The sequence below is a fragment of the Setaria viridis genome, chromosome 7 (genome assembly GCF_005286985.2).
Source record: "Setaria viridis chromosome 7, Setaria_viridis_v4.0, whole genome shotgun sequence".
Classification (NCBI taxonomy): domain Eukaryota; kingdom Viridiplantae; phylum Streptophyta; class Magnoliopsida; order Poales; family Poaceae; genus Setaria; species Setaria viridis.
The window spans coordinates 18,782,185-18,799,561 of NC_048269.2; the positions used below are offsets into that span (position 1 = coordinate 18,782,185).

At 45.7% G+C, this 17,377-nt stretch overlaps 2 protein-coding genes and 1 long non-coding RNA gene across 5 annotated transcripts; 2 read left to right on the forward strand and 1 right to left on the reverse strand.

Moving 5' to 3' along the window:
• The first annotated feature begins 3,363 nt into the window (after window positions 1–3,363).
• Window positions 3,364–4,461, forward strand: LOC117865342 (uncharacterized). Its single transcript, XM_034749513.2, has 3 exons — window positions 3,364–3,738; window positions 3,817–4,008; window positions 4,129–4,461. Exons 1-3 carry the CDS (start codon window positions 3,490–3,492, stop codon window positions 4,285–4,287), a joined length of 600 nt encoding a protein of 199 aa, XP_034605404.1. The 5' UTR covers window positions 3,364–3,489; the 3' UTR covers window positions 4,288–4,461.
• Window positions 4,462–4,465: 4 nt separating this feature from the next.
• Window positions 4,466–9,425, reverse strand: LOC117865341 (transcription factor E2FA). Of its 3 annotated transcripts, none has more exons than XM_072295063.1 (14): window positions 8,874–9,425; window positions 7,556–7,745; window positions 7,378–7,434; window positions 7,122–7,207; window positions 6,943–7,031; window positions 6,810–6,861; window positions 6,617–6,669; window positions 6,463–6,513; window positions 6,344–6,392; window positions 6,075–6,140; window positions 5,896–5,975; window positions 5,592–5,820; window positions 5,198–5,264; window positions 4,466–5,085 (listed from the first exon to the last, which is right to left on the reverse strand). In XM_072295063.1, the coding sequence occupies exons 1-14, from the start codon at window positions 9,240–9,242 to the stop codon at window positions 4,955–4,957; spliced, it is 1,569 nt and encodes a 522-aa protein (XP_072151164.1). In that variant the 5' UTR covers window positions 9,243–9,425; the 3' UTR covers window positions 4,466–4,954. The 3 variants fall into 3 exon arrangements, with proteins under 3 accessions (XP_072151164.1, XP_034605401.1, XP_072151163.1); XM_034749510.2 differs by having other exon boundaries at window positions 4,466–5,091; XM_072295062.1 differs by having other exon boundaries at window positions 4,466–5,088; window positions 8,874–9,424.
• Window positions 9,426–10,414: 989 nt separating this feature from the next.
• Window positions 10,415–12,469, forward strand: LOC117863369 (uncharacterized). Its single transcript, XR_011898755.1, has 2 exons — window positions 10,415–11,914; window positions 12,019–12,469. It is a non-coding gene; the product is annotated as an uncharacterized lncRNA (long non-coding RNA).
• The last annotated feature ends 4,908 nt before the right edge of the window (window positions 12,470–17,377 follow it).

The following is a 17,377-nucleotide window of genomic DNA, read 5'->3' on the forward strand; positions in this document are numbered from 1 at the left end:
CTCGAAGTTCTGGTCGTCTAGGGCTTCTTCTTTGTAGTCCAGATCGTCAAACACGTTCCTGATCTCATCGTTTAATACATTATTGTAATTATACGTAAGCAATCAAGCAAACAATCATAGCAATACATCAGTCATGGGTTAAAAGAGTAGAATTGGGGTTTCGAAGGCTTGAGGGGTTTTCTAGAATTTTCTAGAATTTTTCTAGAGCTCTTTGAATACATACATACATATATATATATATATATATATATATATATATATATATATATATATATATGTTGGTCACATGAAATATAGGGTTTTTCATTTTAGAAATGGAATGGGGATTTGATTTGGAAGTTATAGATATGAGATTTGGGCAAATAAGGTATGTTTAGGTTTGAAATGGACCCTAGTATTTTTGGTGAATTTTTGGAAGTTTTTAACATCGCTAGATAAAAATTGGTGTGCATTTACTCGGGTGGATGTAGCAAAACAAAGGGGATAGAAGGGAGAGGCTGATAGGCGGGCTAGGGGTGACGCGGCATGTGGGGCTGCCGTGGTCCGTGTGGCAGGCTACGTGGTGCACCCGCAGGCATGTGGTGGACCAGAGGGGAGCCATGTGTGTGGTGTACGTGGATCGGGAGAAGGGACAGGGAGGGGAGTAGCAGTGCCACCCGGTTTGGGGTCGCCATGCCATCGCGAAAAACAGGGCTGCTCGCTGGAGCAAGCCGTGCCCGGTGGAGTAGTGCTTGGGCCAGATCAATGACTAGCCTAGGGGGTAGGGGAAGGCATGGCAGACCTCAAGGAGAGAGGTTCGGTGGCTGGAGATTGGCCGACGTGGCGGTGATAGCTCGCCGGAGTCGGGTGGCGTGGCGGCCATGTGGAGGGAGACAACCGGAGAGGGCGTAGAGCTTAGGTGGAGGCTCGAGCAGCATAACTAGCGTACATTGGGCTTGTGAGAGGCTCACGTGGGTAGCATGACTGCCAGCACTTAGCCGGTAGCGAATGACAAGCAGTGGGGTGAGCGGCGGTGGGGGATGGCGAAGAGCAGCCGGTGGCGCAGCGCTACGATGCGAGGAGTGGTGGCTAGCGCCGCGCGGAGCTCCTCGGCTTCGACCCATCCTGGCTCTAGGGGGTAGTGCGCGGCGACGCGAGTGGAGGAGGCGCGGCGTGTCCTAAACCGGCGAAGGAAAGTGAGGCAGAGAGGGGAGGGGTGACGAGGCAAGAGGTGGTGAGGAGGGCTATTTATAGCTCGGTGGAGCTCACGGCAAGGCTCGAGGAGCTCTCCCAAGCTTATCCGGCTGGGAGGGCATTAATGGCGCGGCGGCGGGTGGCGACGCGTGGCACTGGTGGTGGGGGTGGATAGGGCCGGGAGAGGGGATGCCAGTAGGGGGGAGTGTCGTACCTACATCTATGAGCCCACTAGAAGATTTGGACAGTCTTAAATAAAAGGCTGGACACCGAGACGTATTTGACATGGAGATTATGACGTATGACGGCGTAGTCTACATGGCAAAATAAAAACTAGTTGAGGATTAGGAAAAGTACTCTAGCAATAGGAGTAGAACTCTTCTAGTCGAATCCGACTAGTATTCTTATAAACAACTGACCTATAACCCTACCCCCAGCAATATAAGGCGAGGCAGGGACCCCCTCCAAAGCAATTCAATCCAACTAACACACAGGATGTAGGGTATTATGCAATCTAGCGACTTGAACCTATCTAAATTGTGTGTCTACATTTACCTTTGAGTTCCTGATCTCGACGAGCCCCACTAACCAAAACACTACCTCGGGCACTCCCCTTGGTAGGTTGCCGGGTTAAAACACCGATAGAGAGTGCGGTCATGGACACGCCTGGTGCTGGCACATGTGGCATGCTCGCCGAGGAGATGAATCGGGCCGGGATGGAGGAGATCGGGGTGAGCTTGCCGGCGGCCGCGATCTGGATCGCGGGCGAGTGGATAGGGGCTATTGGGTTCTTGAGCAGGAGGGATGGTTCTGACAGGCGCGGGCGGTGGTGGGAGCATGGGAGATGGCAGCGCGCTTGTCAGGAGGCAGCAGGGGTGGCCAGGGGTGCAGGCCCGCGTGGCGGGTGCGCGGCGGCGTCGCGCGTAGGCGCGGCAGGGGGAAGGAGAAGGAGGGATGGAGGTGGATGATGATGACATCATCGTACAGCTGGGCTGGGCCGCATGGAGACGGGCTGAGCTGGCTGGGCTGGCCGCAGAGGTGGGCCTCGCGTGCGAGAGAGAGAGAGAGAGAGAGAGAGAGAGAGAGAGAGAGAGAGAGGTGGAGACAAGCTGGGCTGGTTGTGAAATTGGGTCGGAAAGGAAGGCGTCGGCTTGGTTAGGCTTTTAGTGGTTTTCATTTGTTTGAATATGGATTTGGGTTCAAATTTGAATAAAACTTGGAGTGTGGGCTTGAGAGATCGAATATTTTTGAAGCGAGGGGATGGTTAGTTCAAACATATGCACATGCGTTTATGAAAAATATATTTAGATGCAATAATTCAAATGCAAGCCTTTAGGGTTTAAGTTGCTATATAAATTTTAGAAAAAAAATTTAGGGTCCATATTTTTAAATGCATAAGAAAATTGGGATGTTACACCTTTCTTATTCTTTCACTCCTTTCTTTTCATTTCTCCTTCCGGCCTCCTCTCCATAGAGCTCTAGCGTGTAGGAGGAGGCTTAAGCCCCAGTTCTACTGTATATATTTGGATCCACCCCTGACAGTGGCGGATGCAGCCCATGAGCTTAGTAGGGGCTCCCTCTTCTTCCCCTTCCTTCCCTCCCTTCTCTTCTTCTTTGTTCTTTCTAAAAAAATCATGGAGAGGCTAAGGAGGAGCTCCATTGTCCGAGTGGTGATAGGGGGCTTGAGCTCCGCTCGCCCCCCTAGATCCGCCCCTGATCTGACCCCTGATATCAAACAGAGAAGACTCAAAATGCATGGGATAATTTAAGTTTTGGAGCCCTGTCCAGTGGACTTGTACCTTGAGCGTTGACCAACACCAATCATACTGGGGCTGAGAGCTCTTTGGAATCAAGATAAGATTCAGAAAATTAATGTTTAAAAGTTTTGATTGTGGACCAGATAATTCAATGTCTTGAAAGCCTGTTTAGAACAGGAAAATATATGGCTAGAAAGTCGAGTTTGATTTGAGAGTTGCCAATTTATCCAAGGAGCTTAGCTTGTTTCCCTCAACGTTACGCCGGTTCTTATCCCCCACCCCCACCCACCAAAGAAAAAGTTACGCCGGTCCTCCGTACTCCATTGGCACAGCGACGGGCAACTTGTCCGCTGCTCCCGCCTCACGTTGCCACTCCTGGGCTTCTCGCACGCCAGCCTCTAAGCCCAGAAACGCCGAGGCCCAAGCGCATTTCAGCCGTCCATCAATCACAAAGCAAAAGCGCCCCCCGATTCTCCTATCTTGTCCTGCCCTGTCCCCACCTCGTCTTCGTTCTGCTCCTTCCACTTCCGCCCCAAGTCCCAGCAATCCCCGCCCGTCCATGGCGGCAACGGCTCTGCTCCTCCCCAGCCTCGCGGCGCCCACGGGCAGGCAGCGCCGCCACCACCGGTTGCCGCCGCCGCAGCTCCAGCTCCAGCTCCAGCGCGGCTCCCTCGCCTCCCGGGCCCTCCGGCCGCCGCTGCCGCGCCGGCGGCTCGCCGTCTGCGCCGTGCAGGAGACGAAGGAGGGGGAGGCCAATACGGCCGAGGAGATCACCGAGAAGTACGGCCTGGAGTTCGGCCTCTGGAAAGTAAGCTCGAGACACCGACCAATTTCAGCCCAAGCACCTCTGCACCTGTGAGCTGAACGGATTGCGTCGCTGCTGCAGGTGTTTAGCTCCAAGGAGGAGGGAGAGGAGGGGGGCGAGGGGAAGAAGTCGCGGACGGACCAGGCGAAGGAGCTCCTGGCCAAGTACGGCGGCGCGTACCTGGCCACCTCCATCTCGCTCTCGCTCGTCTCCTTCACCCTCTGCTACCTCCTCATCAGCGCCGGCGTCGACGTGCAGGACCTGCTCGCCAAGGTAAGAGCCACCCAGCCGCTGAAACAGCCATCTCTCTGCCTGCTACCTGTACCTGTGTGTGTTCTTGGCTACGGACTACAAGTTACCAACTGTTCTGTTCTGTCTCGTGGGCACGGTCAGGTTGGCATCGCGACGGGCGAGACCGGAGGGAAGGTCGGGACCTTCGCGCTGGCCTACGCCGCGCACAAGGCCGCGTCGCCGATCAGGTTTCCGCCCACGGTGGCGCTGACGCCGGTGGTGGCCAGCTGGATTGGCAAGATCAGGAAGGGAGGCGACTGATGCGCCGGGCCGCCGGTGAAGTACAGGCACTTCGATGTGCGCCCGTTTTGTTCTTACTACTGAATCATGTAGTCTATATATATATATAGAGTAGGGGATGCCACTGAAACTAGTGCTGCTTGTGTTTTGTAAAACTCGTTAAAAATAGCAATGTATCCTGAATTTCAACTTGCAGTGCTGAAATCATGAATGCTGACTGGAGCGTTTTAAATCTGGAAGCTGGTAGTACAGCTGCTTTAGAGTTTAAGCAATGTCTTTACACTTCTCAGCATGGAATTTGCAAACGATGCTAGACACATAACAGTAAGTTACTCATGAATTATACCTCTCTACACATCTAGCCAGCCTAGACAGAATATGTACACAAAATTGTGGCACCATTTCAAGGCAGAATCGGATTGCCATAAACCTGACCTACCCTACAAGTTGGAGGCGCCTGCGTAACCAGAGCTTCAGTTTGCCCGACTGGCTGGAGCATCGTCGTGCATCCATGCCACCGATACGCTGTATAAGTTACCAGACACACCACCGCTAGTCCACAACAAAAGGCCTATCTCAGCATGTGCATCTCGGCCGCTGCAAGCCTGCCTCTTCGCTGAGTGCGTGGGACGTGAGGAAAATGAGTTCAGGTTGTTCCAAAATGTCCAGCGTGGTATTATCTTCTTGTTTACCCATGGTTAGGGCCGTCAGCTGTAGGTTCACCATTTGCATCTGGCTGCTGATTGAGTGTCCCTGGGCCTGGGGTGCTCACCTCTTCAGCTAAGAAATCATTGGGGTCTATCTGATCCCACTCCATTTCTGCTGCTTACCATGTTAAGATCAATACTTCAACTCAGGAACTCCAAGCACTTATAAAGTTTTAGCAGATGATATATAAACAAGACCTCATGAATACATTAAAAAAGGATACGTGCTGTTCTCCACATATCAGTAATGCTAACATCATCATCTGTAAGCAACCAGTAGTCTGCATCACTCTGCAAAAAAATGTAGTAGGATTGTCAATCACTGAATCTTCCATGTGCTTTGATCTTATTGGGCAGAGAAGAAACAACATGTAGAGGCAAACTAAATGTATTTTCACAAGTAAAAATAATGCAAAATACAGGGACAAAAAGAAATTAAGATGCAAATCAAGAGTATGCATCTAAAGTTAGAACTGGAGTCCAGAACTGTGTTTGTTTTAAAGTCTTGAGGTTAGAATTGGATGTTCTTAACTGATATTATAATGGAATGCCTAACCTTGTATAGAAATTTATTTAAATAAAAAAGGTAAAATATGTACAGTTTTGGTCTCAACTTACATCAACATCTTTAGGTAAAATCTTCCTCAATACTCCTTCAGAAGGACATGGAGCATTCAGATCAGGAGTTTTATGGATCTGCTGAGCATTAAGCACCGCCTCCTTTCTATTCCTTTGTGCTCTTTTTGTTCTGGGGCCTTTCACAGAAGCAGCACATTTTGCAAAATATGTGTGACTTGCCAGTGTCGCAATGTCATCCAGCTTTCCCTCCAATTTCTCCTCAAAGTTACTAATAATACAGTAAGGATGAGTCAGATAATTTATTTTTTAAGGCACATGCTTCAAGAGAAGATTCAAACATTACCTAACCAAGTAGAGATCAACTGGGCCCATTGTGCTCCGTATTATTATTCTATATCTCCTTTGAAAGCTCTCACCAGCCATCTTATGAAACAAATTGAGCAAAAGTCATCAAATAGTTAATAATAACTAAACATACAATGAAGTGTATATGGACTGGTCATTGTTTTACTGGCTCCTTACCAAATCAGGATTGGGTACTTCAACAGAAGTCCCATGAGGTGCTTTTATTGCAATTAGAGTTTGGTTCTGCATATTGATAAAGGCTATATAAGCTCACAACATAATTCAGTACAGTCTGTACAGATAGTCACGGTTGGTGTTAACTGTTAAGTATAGTCTGAATATTCAGAAATAGTTAGGATCAGAGTTAAATCTAGTATGGAAAGTCAGAAATAGGATGAACTTTCAGAAAACAGCATTATGGAATTTTCTTTGAAATTTAAGCAAACCTGAAAGCATGGCAATCCCTTGATGTCATCTTCGGTAAGAAATAGACACCTAAACAGGACTAATAAACATGATTAAAGCGTAAAACAGCAACATGCAAAACACAAAGAAATATGATTACCTCTGTCTGTTTTCATCTTCAGTTAACGTCTCTAGCTTCTTTCGCATTTCACTGCAAAGGAGAATTAACTTTTAGAAGGTATCACTATTCTCATTTGAAATAGAAGCACAGAAAACTGAAGTCAATGGTTTTGCAACTTCCAGCAGACTCCAACCTTATATGTTCATCCAATGCTTGCTCCTGGAGATTAAGATTTTCAACTTCATTCTGCAAGAAGGTTACACCAAGTAATACTTAGATTTGGATCCTAACATGTCTAAGGCTCTAAGCACGGATACACTGACCATGATTTTGATAATATGGAAATGATTACACGAAATGAAAGAGGAATATACAGAAATAAGTACCTTCAGAACTGAAAGAGCATTATCCAAGTTAGTTCCTGATTCATCCAAACCCCTAAAATTCCATGGTGTTAGCATGATGCACCATAACCATACAAGCATAGAAGTGTAAGCAGAGAAGAAAGACAATATTTACTTCCAATGGATTCTGTTCTTCGACTTCTTTTCTATCAAACCAATTCCCTCAAGGACATTCGTAATGTCATACATGCGCCTTTTCTGAACCTGAGTTTTCATAAATCACCCAGAAGCTTGTGTCAAGATTCTAAGAGGGACAAAGAGCAACACCAGCTTAAATGAGGAAAAGTTTCATACATGTAACTTCTCTGCAGTGCTATTCAAATCTAGAATTCCATCTTGAACCTGCTTGAACAGACTGACGAACTTTCTGGTCAATAGTGCTGAACAAACATCACATAAATAGCTTCAGTTAAAGAATTGATATGAAACAAACAATAACAGTGAAATAACTGATAGGAAACAAGACAATGTTACCAGAATAACATATCTAATAAGCATCAAAATGGCAGATTATGACAGTTAAATTTTCATATGCGACTGATGACATCACCTAGTGAACTGTCATAGCGGCAAGGAACAGCTGGAGTAGGTGGATTGCCAGGTGAACCTGCTACAACAGAAAGGCATGCATTTAACTATCAGACAGACAAATACAAATGAAGAGGAATTTGAAACAAACAAAATATGCAGATGTAACCAGTGTCATCGAACAACAAGTTTATACTTGCCAGCATTTGATATAGGTGTCTGAGGTTCAGCTTTGCAGCATTTAGCCTTTGACTTGTATGTCCTTGCTGATTTTCCAGACACTGGGGCCCCCAGTGGAGTGCCAACTCCTCCATTGAAGCCATGACTGGTCATAACCAATTCGAGTGACTCAGCAATACCACTTCCTTCATAGGGAGCTTTTCTTTTTAGCTGCACATAAAATGAGGAAATGTTTTAGTGATGGCTTACATTGGATATAGCCACAAGTGGTGGCCTGCAACACATGCTAAACCCTGACAAACCCTCAAGAAAAGGATAAGTGCATGATGAGCATATGTCAGATAACATCTATAGGCTACAAGTATATTCTGGCTCTCAACCATAAGGTCAGTCATAAGAAATGGAATACCAGATATCACAATACAGTTTCATCTCAAGAAATTGGCAACACAGTCCCAAAGATTTGTGGACCTTCAAGCTGATAAGTTCTACCAACTATCCAAGAGAAGCATGTTTCGGCACCAATGCTAATGCTAACACAACTATATTTGCGGAGCTTCAACCTGAAAAGTTCTGCCAACCATCTGAGAGAAGCATCCAATTTGGTACTATAACCTAAGCAAGCACAGTGCTCCAAGGTGATCCATGATGACTCCGCTCCATTACACTAAATAAAACTGGTATCTCTAGAAACCAGCACTCAAAATGGCAAGATGAAGCTTTAGTTTGTAATAAATACAAGCATAAGGCATGACGCACAAGAGGATATCATAACAGAAGAGTCTGAATTGAGACTTTTCTTACTGCTTGCAACCTGGCAAAACAACAGCAAACACACAGATAAATTGTCACAAAACAACGGTCATCTGAATTGGCACTACAGGCACCTAATCCTGCTCTTAAAGCAGGTATGATGCAACTTGCAATTGACCAAGCAGGTTTAAGGAACACTTCCTGTACTATTGGCCATTAAAAAACCATAACCACCATCCTAAACCTCAAATCTTACAGCAGACCAGCAAATCACACTACATGATCTGTCCCCTTTGCTTTCGATACCTGAACCTGACGGCTGATAGCTTCAGGCCGCAGCATTTTCAGCTTCCCCCAAATTGTTGGGCTAAACTAACAAGCTGGCACAATTTCAATCCGCACGCGAATCATACACGACACGAGAGAAGTCATTTGGAACAAAGGGGCGCGATTATCGCGGAAAGGATTCCGCCAAATGACAGCTCGAACCTCCCACAAAACCCCACAAATTCCTCACCAAACCCCCGAAAAACAACAAGCACATCTGTAGCAAAGCTCCTCGTTACGCTCGAAGCGGCGACTCACCGGCGTCCTGGCGACAATCCCCTCCTCGATGCCCCCGCGGCCGCCGGCCAGGGGTGCTGCCGCCGCGGCAGGGGACGACGGCCGGGGGAACCTGTGGTAGTCACCGGGAGCGGAAGCGAAGGGCGGACGCACCGGCGAGAGCCGACTGACCGGCGCCCTGAGTACGATCCCCTCCTCAATGCCCCCGCGACCGCCGGCCAGGGGTGCCGCCGCAGCCGCCGCCGCGGCGGGCGACGACGACGGCCGGGGGAACCGGTGGTAGTCGCCGAGCGCGTCCGCAAAGGGCGGACCCACCGGCGGGAGCAACGCGCACCGCTGCAGCGACTGCACGATCTGCTGCGAGGCCGCCGGCCGTGCGCCCCCCGACATGGCCTCCGCCTCTCCGGTGTATGGAGCGGCGGCGCGGTACGACGGCCCCGCGATCGCCGCCACAGAGAGGCCTTGTGTCCCGATCGCCCCGCCGGCGTTCGTCGTTCCGGGGAGGGCGGCGGCGGTGAGGGGGCGGTGCGGGGTGGCCAAGGGGTTGGGGTTGGGGTGGGGGGGTGTGGAGCGCGAGGAGAGAAGAAAACGAGGGAAATTAACAGGATCGTTTGCGTGTGTTCCTTCGGAGGGAAGCCGGCGCGGGGGCAAGTTAGCGACTGGTTTATTTTTCTGAGGGGTTGAGTGCAAAAGTCGCGGAGGAGTGGGGCTTGACGCTTGAGGTTGAGGAGATTCCTTTCCATCCTTTTTGCTTGGTGGCTGTCTGGCTGACATCCTCGTAGCAGTCGTAGGCTTTAGGCTGTGTATCGGCGTGTGTAATCGTTTTCCACCCTTGTTCATGTGTTTATTATAACTAATTTTGCCATAAAGGTTAATTTGTCTAAGATTAGTCTTGCCAAAAGTTTAAGGAGAAATTTGACTAATTTTCAACATGAGATCAACCTTGTTAAGATTTTGGCTAGTTTTTAACATGAGAACAACTTTGTTAAAAGTTTGACTAATTAACTTTGGAGCATTAAGTTTAAGACTTGAACACAAACCACACTGAACCAGCAGCACACGGTGCGAATGTAAAAGGGCCTAGGAGATAAGGAGAACAATACGTGAAAATTGAAACGAAACCACCCTAGGAAGGTAACCAAGCCGCCACCACGAGGAGTCGAGGACCGCGTCGCAAGATGATCCCTCCGCTCCGCTGACAGCGCGCGTGGGACGCTGCGGCAGCCGTGCGGCTGTGCGGCAGGTGTGTGCCCCACTGCACCTGTGGCGCTGACAAACACGTCCCTGTAGGACGCGGTGAGAACGGCAAGGGATCACGTCCTCTCCCCACGTCCCGAAGCACTCGGGTACGAGGAGAGGCCCGTGCACGCAGCACGCGGGCGCCGCCCCCCGAAGCGCCGCGCGCCTCGTGCGTGACCGCGCGCGCCGGTCCCTCGTTCTCACTCGGCGCCCCGCGACCGTTCTTCTGTCTGCGGGTGGCGTGGCGGCGAGTGTCCAATGCACAGTACCAATCCAAGATACACCGAGGAAGGCCTCGTACTGGGCCAATGCACAGTACCAACCCCAAGATGGGCCGACAAAATATTCTGGGCTTTTCCCGCCCGTGGGGTGGTGGTTATTTTGGCGCGCAAGCTACCAGCAGGCACCAGGCAGGGGGGAAAAGAGCTTGGCCCGCTTGCCCGCCGCCGGCGCCCCGCCCGCCGCTCCCTTCCTCTCTCGCCTGAGCGCCGACCGCGGGTCCTGCAACCTCCACCCGGACGCGCCCGGCCCCCATTTCTCCCGCCCGGCTCCCCGGCTTCGGCGGCGGCGGCCACGCCGTTCCAGCCAGTTCGACAATCCCTTCCCGTTCCAGGTGTGGTCTCCGCTCTCTCCCCCGCCTCCTCTCCTCTCTGCATAGGCAAACGCTGCGCGTGCGAGCTCGTGGCGATGCTTTAACCAACCGATCCGACCTGTGGCGATGCTTCGGAATAGTGTGCCGCCGCTTTGGTTCAGGCAGTCCAGGGTAATGGCTCCTTGGGTCGTTGGATTGCCGCCTACTAGCGTTGCGTGCGTGCGAGCCAACTGTTTGCTGAAATTCGTACGAGGAGCTGAGAGGGATGCTGTTTGGTTTCGGTGCAAACAGATTGGTCTGAACTCTGCGTGAATCATGAGGTGCCATTTACTGATACGGAGCAATGATTTCAGCTTTGAATGCCTCATTTTGTTGGCAAGTAAACTTCCAATGTTGCAATGTTTGCCTCTTCGTCATACTTAATCCGTCACGTTCCTCTTTATGCCCTGCTCATTGTTCAGTAATCAGTAGTCAGTACCAAACAATACTTTTTCCTTTGAGATCTACCAAACAATACTTAAGTAACAGAGATGTTAATAGCAAATGCACATATAAGACAGTTACTAACGCTGAATTTCCAGTGAGATCCTCATGAACTGCACTGGAGCTTTTACCTTTGAAATATCAACTCTCAAGTCTCAAGTGAAATGTCTGGGAACTTGTATATCAAATTCCTCCTTTTTTTTCTTTTTGCAAAAATTCTATGCTACATTCTATCAGACTTCTCAGTGAAGTGGGTACATCCACAATCCACTGTGTTCTAGCAGACTTTGAAGTTGCATATCAAAGCTTATCCAAATTTTAGTACGATACATTCTATCACGAATTCCAATGGCACGATTATTTTTGAGTTCATAAATATAATGCTTGTTTATATAGTGCATTCACGTCTTTCGTGTGGTTATGTTTCCTACTTAATTCTAATATTTTAATCAATTGGCTATGTGCAATATATATGTGAATAAAATGGTGATTGCTGTGTGTAGATGAGCTCGCTTCTGCATATGTTCTTCGGTGACTCATCGTCAGAGCATGGTGGCTCTGTGTCAGGGCGTAAGGTGGTTCGACGGAAGCTCTTTGATGATTACTTTACTGATGACAAGTCCACCGCCATGGCAGGCGCCGCCGCCAGGAAAAAGCCACTGCGACTATGCCACGCTGCCACCGCTGATTCAACATTGGCCAGGAGGCCCAGGACCCGCGGTGGCCTTGTTGCGCGTGTTGGAGGCGGGTGCGGTTTGATTCATTGCTTGGTTTTACCTTTTTGCGTGGTGTAAGCTGTGGTTTGATCTGTTGGTTGGGTGTTTGCGCTGTTGGTTGGGTGTTTGCGCGCAGGATGGCGTGCCCGTCATGAACCTGTCTGCTGGTGAAGCACCCATGACAGGTCGTCAGAAGAGGAAAGCTTGGATGCAGGCAAAGCTGAAGGCAAAGGAAGTGCAAGTTGGCGGGAACTCAGCAGAAGAGGAGGCGGGAACTGAAGATGGGCTCGATCCGGCTGGCCCGGCTAAACGCCGTGAAGCAAAGCCCAACCCGAAGTACCTTGGCCCAGAGTGGGTGCGTTGAAGAATCTGGCCTAGCAAATGCTGCCGCCGCTCGAAGAGTATATCCGGGGATCTGATCGTGGTCTTCATGAAAATTCTGGCTTGCAGTAGGTAGCTCTTGGCCGGCTTGCCGGAGAAACAGCAGCGAGCTTCGTCTCGATTTTGTATTGTGCTACTCTATTACTTGAACCTTCTATTGCAGAAGTAGTAGTAAAACCATATCAGTGCCGTTGGTGGGGAGCAAAGCTCTGGACTCAGGCTGAGGCTGTTTTCGACCGGGAGTTCATCAAGGTACTTGATCAGCTGATCAACCCCACCTGCCACCTATGTTGCGTGCGTAAGCCATTGTAATTGAAGTAGTTTGCGCTAGTGTTCCAAATAGCAAGTTATCGCGGAGCTATAGCAGCATTATAGCGGTTTTTTCTAACTGCCGCTACAATTATGTTGTATTAAATAGCGGGCTAAACAGAGCTCTCCGTGAAATGTTGTAGCCCGCTATTTAGAACATTGGTTTGCGCTGATTATGCAGAAATGTACTTTGGCTCGATCGCTAGTTCATGAATGTGGAGGGTGATGCTGGTAATTGACGCTGTTTCTGATGATGTCCTCACAGATTTGCAGGTCAAGCTCTCTGATTGCATTGGGAAAGAATTATATGTGGTTCTATTATTCTATCCCTTGGACCTCGCGTTTGTCTTCCCAACGGATGTTTTTTTTAGCAATTCTGCTTGTGTGCGATCAAAAGCGACAAGACCTCTTGGTATTGCTTTGCGATACCAGGAATCTCTCGGACTATTCACCATTGACAAAGAGGGTTTGATTCAGTACTCTACCTTTACCTTGCAACTGGCTGTAGTGTGGATGAGACCTTAAGGAAGTTTTCATTCTGATGTTATGTTATGCATCTAAATACTGCCTGTTGGGATAAATAAAAATTTGTTTTTAGTTGCAATTTATTCTAGTTCTAATCCTATCGATCTTTTTCTTTGATGAGATTCCCTTCATTATGTACAGGAAAACCCGGAGAGGCGCTTCAATTTCCCCCTTGAGAAAATTGACCATTTGATATTGGCAGATTTCTGACAATTAGCCTTCAGTGTGCCGCTAGATGCTCCAACATTGCTTAGGTGTCATGTAATTTGTGTGGACTATAGCAGTGTATTATTTTGCATCACTTGTCAAATTTTTCCTCCTGAATTGAAATTGTATTGAACCATGTTGAATGGGTAGGAGATAGCCATGTTGGACTGATAATATTGAAGTCACATGTGCTAGACTAACAAAATGATATGCATGTTTTTTGTTTGAAAGAAAACTAGCTTGCAGGTGGGTATTGCCATTTCCAATTGTTATTTATATGCAAAAGATGTGAATTACTTTTCTTACACTCAACAACCTTAATTACCTATAACATTGGATATTCAATGATATTCCTATAAAGATATACTTGATGTCAGGATGCTAGTTGCTGTTTTATAATATCTCAATCTTACTATTACTAATTGGAGGCTCCTTTTGAAGCCTCCAGGTGAAGCCACCTAGAATTCCTAAGTGGACGTTCTAGAAAAAGAGAGAAATCCTAGAAATTCTCACAAAAAAGCAAAACATCCAACCATCAATCGATAGATTCAAATCATCATAGCCATTGGATCTATTATGTTTTTAAAAAAAATACTCACCTATGCCATTATGAAAATAGCCTAAAGTAACCCCCTAAATCTATATATAAATTACCCACCTCTTCCATTATATAAAATAAACTAAAGTAACCCCCTAATCTTCATCAAAATTACCCACTTATGCTATTACAAATAATATTTAAAATAATCCTCTAATTTGCAATTGAATTGCCTACCACTATTATTTAAATTTAGCCCCTTAAATTTACATCTATATTACCCACACATGCTATTATTAAAAATAACATAAGGTAACCCTACGTTTGAATCAAATAACCTTAATTAAAAATATACAGCAATATATGATTCTAAACCATCTATATCTTGCACTATTGGTATACGATATAATAATTAAGGTCTATACACATGATGTGTGTCACCATTTATAAGGATATAAAGTGATGAGAATATAGATTTCTATGCTAAAATTTTATCTCAAACTTAGGGTTCATTAAACAAATTCAAACGCATACCTATGATGCAAAGTGAAAAGTTAAAGTTATAAATATGGATCAAAATATTATAGAGTAATTACTAACTAAAATCTATCACAATTGGATGAAGATATTAAGTATATATCTACATAAGTATTGTGTTCTAATATTTAACAAACGAGAGGTAGTTTATGGTAATAGTCTCATTTTTTTTCATTAGAGACTCCACATTAGTTCCCACGAGACAAGCTAGAAAAAAGAAACAAATTCTCATAAAAATTAAAAATATCAAACACCAATCTTGTAAACTCTAATAATCATAGCCATTGATCTATTATATTTTCTAAAAAGTTATCCAAAATATTCAAAAATAAGCTCTAAACCTATATTTAAATTACCGAGCTCAGCTATTATAAAAAATAATCTAAAGTAACCCCATAATATTTGTCCAATTTACTAATACACATCATTATAAAGCATAACTTAAAATGTCATTCTAAAATTTTATCTATGTTACCCACGTATGTCATTATTAAAAATAACCTAAAGTAAACATCTAAATCTTAATCTAATAATCTTCATGTGCATCATACAGAAATGTCAAAAAGTAAACTAATATATAATTCTAAATTACCTATTTATGTTATTGTTAATATAAAAATAATAAGTTAAAGTATATACACATAATGTGTGCCACCATTTAGACCATTTATACATGTATGTGAGGAATCGATGCAAAATATTGATTTGTATGCTAAACATAATGTATGGAGGATTGGAGGTGTGATACAAAATGGAAAAAGTATGAATATGGATGAAAAAGTGCATAGAGTAATTATTAATTAAAAATCAATCACAACTGGACAAAGATAGGTACATATCTATATAAGTATTATGTTGAAGTATTGAAAAATAAGAGAGTAGTAGGTAAACAATTTTGATTATTAGCTAGGAGTTTAATTTTTAAATTATTTTTAAATACAATAGCTTCTAAAAATATTAGCTCGTGCGGAGCACGGGTTGATGGACTAGTAATGCTAATACTGATGAATCATCATACCTAAAGGCTGGTATGTTAGTGGCAGACATGTTTGTTGCTCAATGCTTATATCGTGCTCCTTCTGTTCAGAAATATATGATGCCTTAGAATTTGGCTGGTCAAATTTTCCTCAAATTTGACCGTTGATCTATACAGGTCTATTTAAATTGGCGACATGAAAATAGGATCGGAATGTTATACATTTTTACTAGCATTACTATGTAAAATGTTGGTCAAAGTTGCTTATTGAAAATTGTATCTTGTCATGAATATCATATATTGTTGAAGAGAGAAGACTAGAAGAGCATCTATTTTCCGCTCCAGGCCTGGCTGGTCCAGTAGGATAGCAGCTGGGAAGGCACAGCCATTCAGCCCAAATGCAATTTGGTGAGTATCAGCTGCATCAGTTGATCCTGCATGGTAAATCACTCATCTTTTGTCTATCTTGCATGTAGAGAACTGCCTATTGGTTGATTACTTCTTTTTCAACTGAGCTCTGTTTCCAGGAGGTGTACAGGAAAAGAGAAATGAAAAAAAAAATGGGACTCCATAAAGAGTGGAATTCATATATAGCTGGCAGCGGTCGTCTTCACCAAATTTCTTCAGGTTCAAACTTTAAAGTAATCCCTTTGCAAAACTTTAGTTAAGTGCCTTTATCCAAGCAGCAAAGCACAGTTACAATTATGCTGCTCATATCACAAAAAATTGGATTTGTGGCACAGTATGGCAAACTTAAATAAGATATACTACTTGGGGTGTTGCCGTGTTGGTGCTCCAAAACTTGGTTCAGAAAACACAGGTGTCACTTTTCCACAACCTTGCAGTGGTAATGTAGTGCTGCCTCTGCTGCATCTTCTGAGCGCCCATTACCAGCGCGCCAGAGGAATTAAAATTCAGAAGCTTTTCTGCAGATAATGCCACTTATGCGCTTTTTAGCACCCCTGTTGTTACACTTTAAAAAGCTGAACTGCAGCTACACAGAGCTTAGCGCTTGTTTAATTCCTCAGCACGCCACACTGCCCTTTGTCATGCACACACAGATCTGAACAGCAACCTAACCGCTGCTTCGATTAAGCAGCTAGAGAAAGAAAAGAAGTGATCAAAAGAAGGGCTTGCAGTGATTACTAGGGTTCTTTTCTGCTTTCGTCTTTGTGTTTTCTTTTGCGGCATTGCTGCTGCTCTTCCCTCTTCTCTGGTCGTTCCTCAAACTGCGTATATACTTTCCTCCATGGAGCGCTCCTTTTGGGGCAAATGGCTTTGTGATGATTAGGGCTTGGCCTTTTGCTGCCCTTTTGGGCCATATGTTACCAAAGATTTCTTTGACTGTGACCACTACCTCTCAGATTAGTTTGAAAAGATCGTGCATACACTCAGAGCTTCACAATACATTGATGCCGGAATCCTAGAAAAAAAGCCACAGGTTGCTCTCCGTAGCAGTTACATGGTAGTTCAGAGATAGTGGTCACTTAGGTATAGGAAAACTCGAAGAATTTGAGGCCAGGCACAAAACTGATGCATGTATTTTAAGAGGCATGCACATATGCATAACCGCATATTTCATTGTGGCCTCGGAAATGAAATCTACCTGTGTGGAGATGATGATTGAGTAATGAGAGAGATCTCTTGGGATGGAAGGCGTGAAGGGGAAGTCATTTCTGATCGTTACCTCTGGGTGTAGTAGCTGTTAACCGACCCCTTTTCTCTGTTCGTATCCCCATAAAGAGCAATGTTTCGAGCACAACTTTTGATGCAAATTCACGCAGTAATGACCGGTCAATGATCCTGTAAACCTTGCTTTGTTACATGCTTTGGCTTTTCCCTGGCTGATGATTCTGCTCCTAATGGCACTGCACAGTGCACACCCATTTGAGCACTGCTCTGAGAAATGCTACTATAGTAGTTGTTATGGGCATTACTGAACTTCTTCTGTAATTTCAGTCAGCTACTATGCATGTTGCTATTAATCAATCCTAGCTAAGTTCTGTGATGTGTGGCACCGAA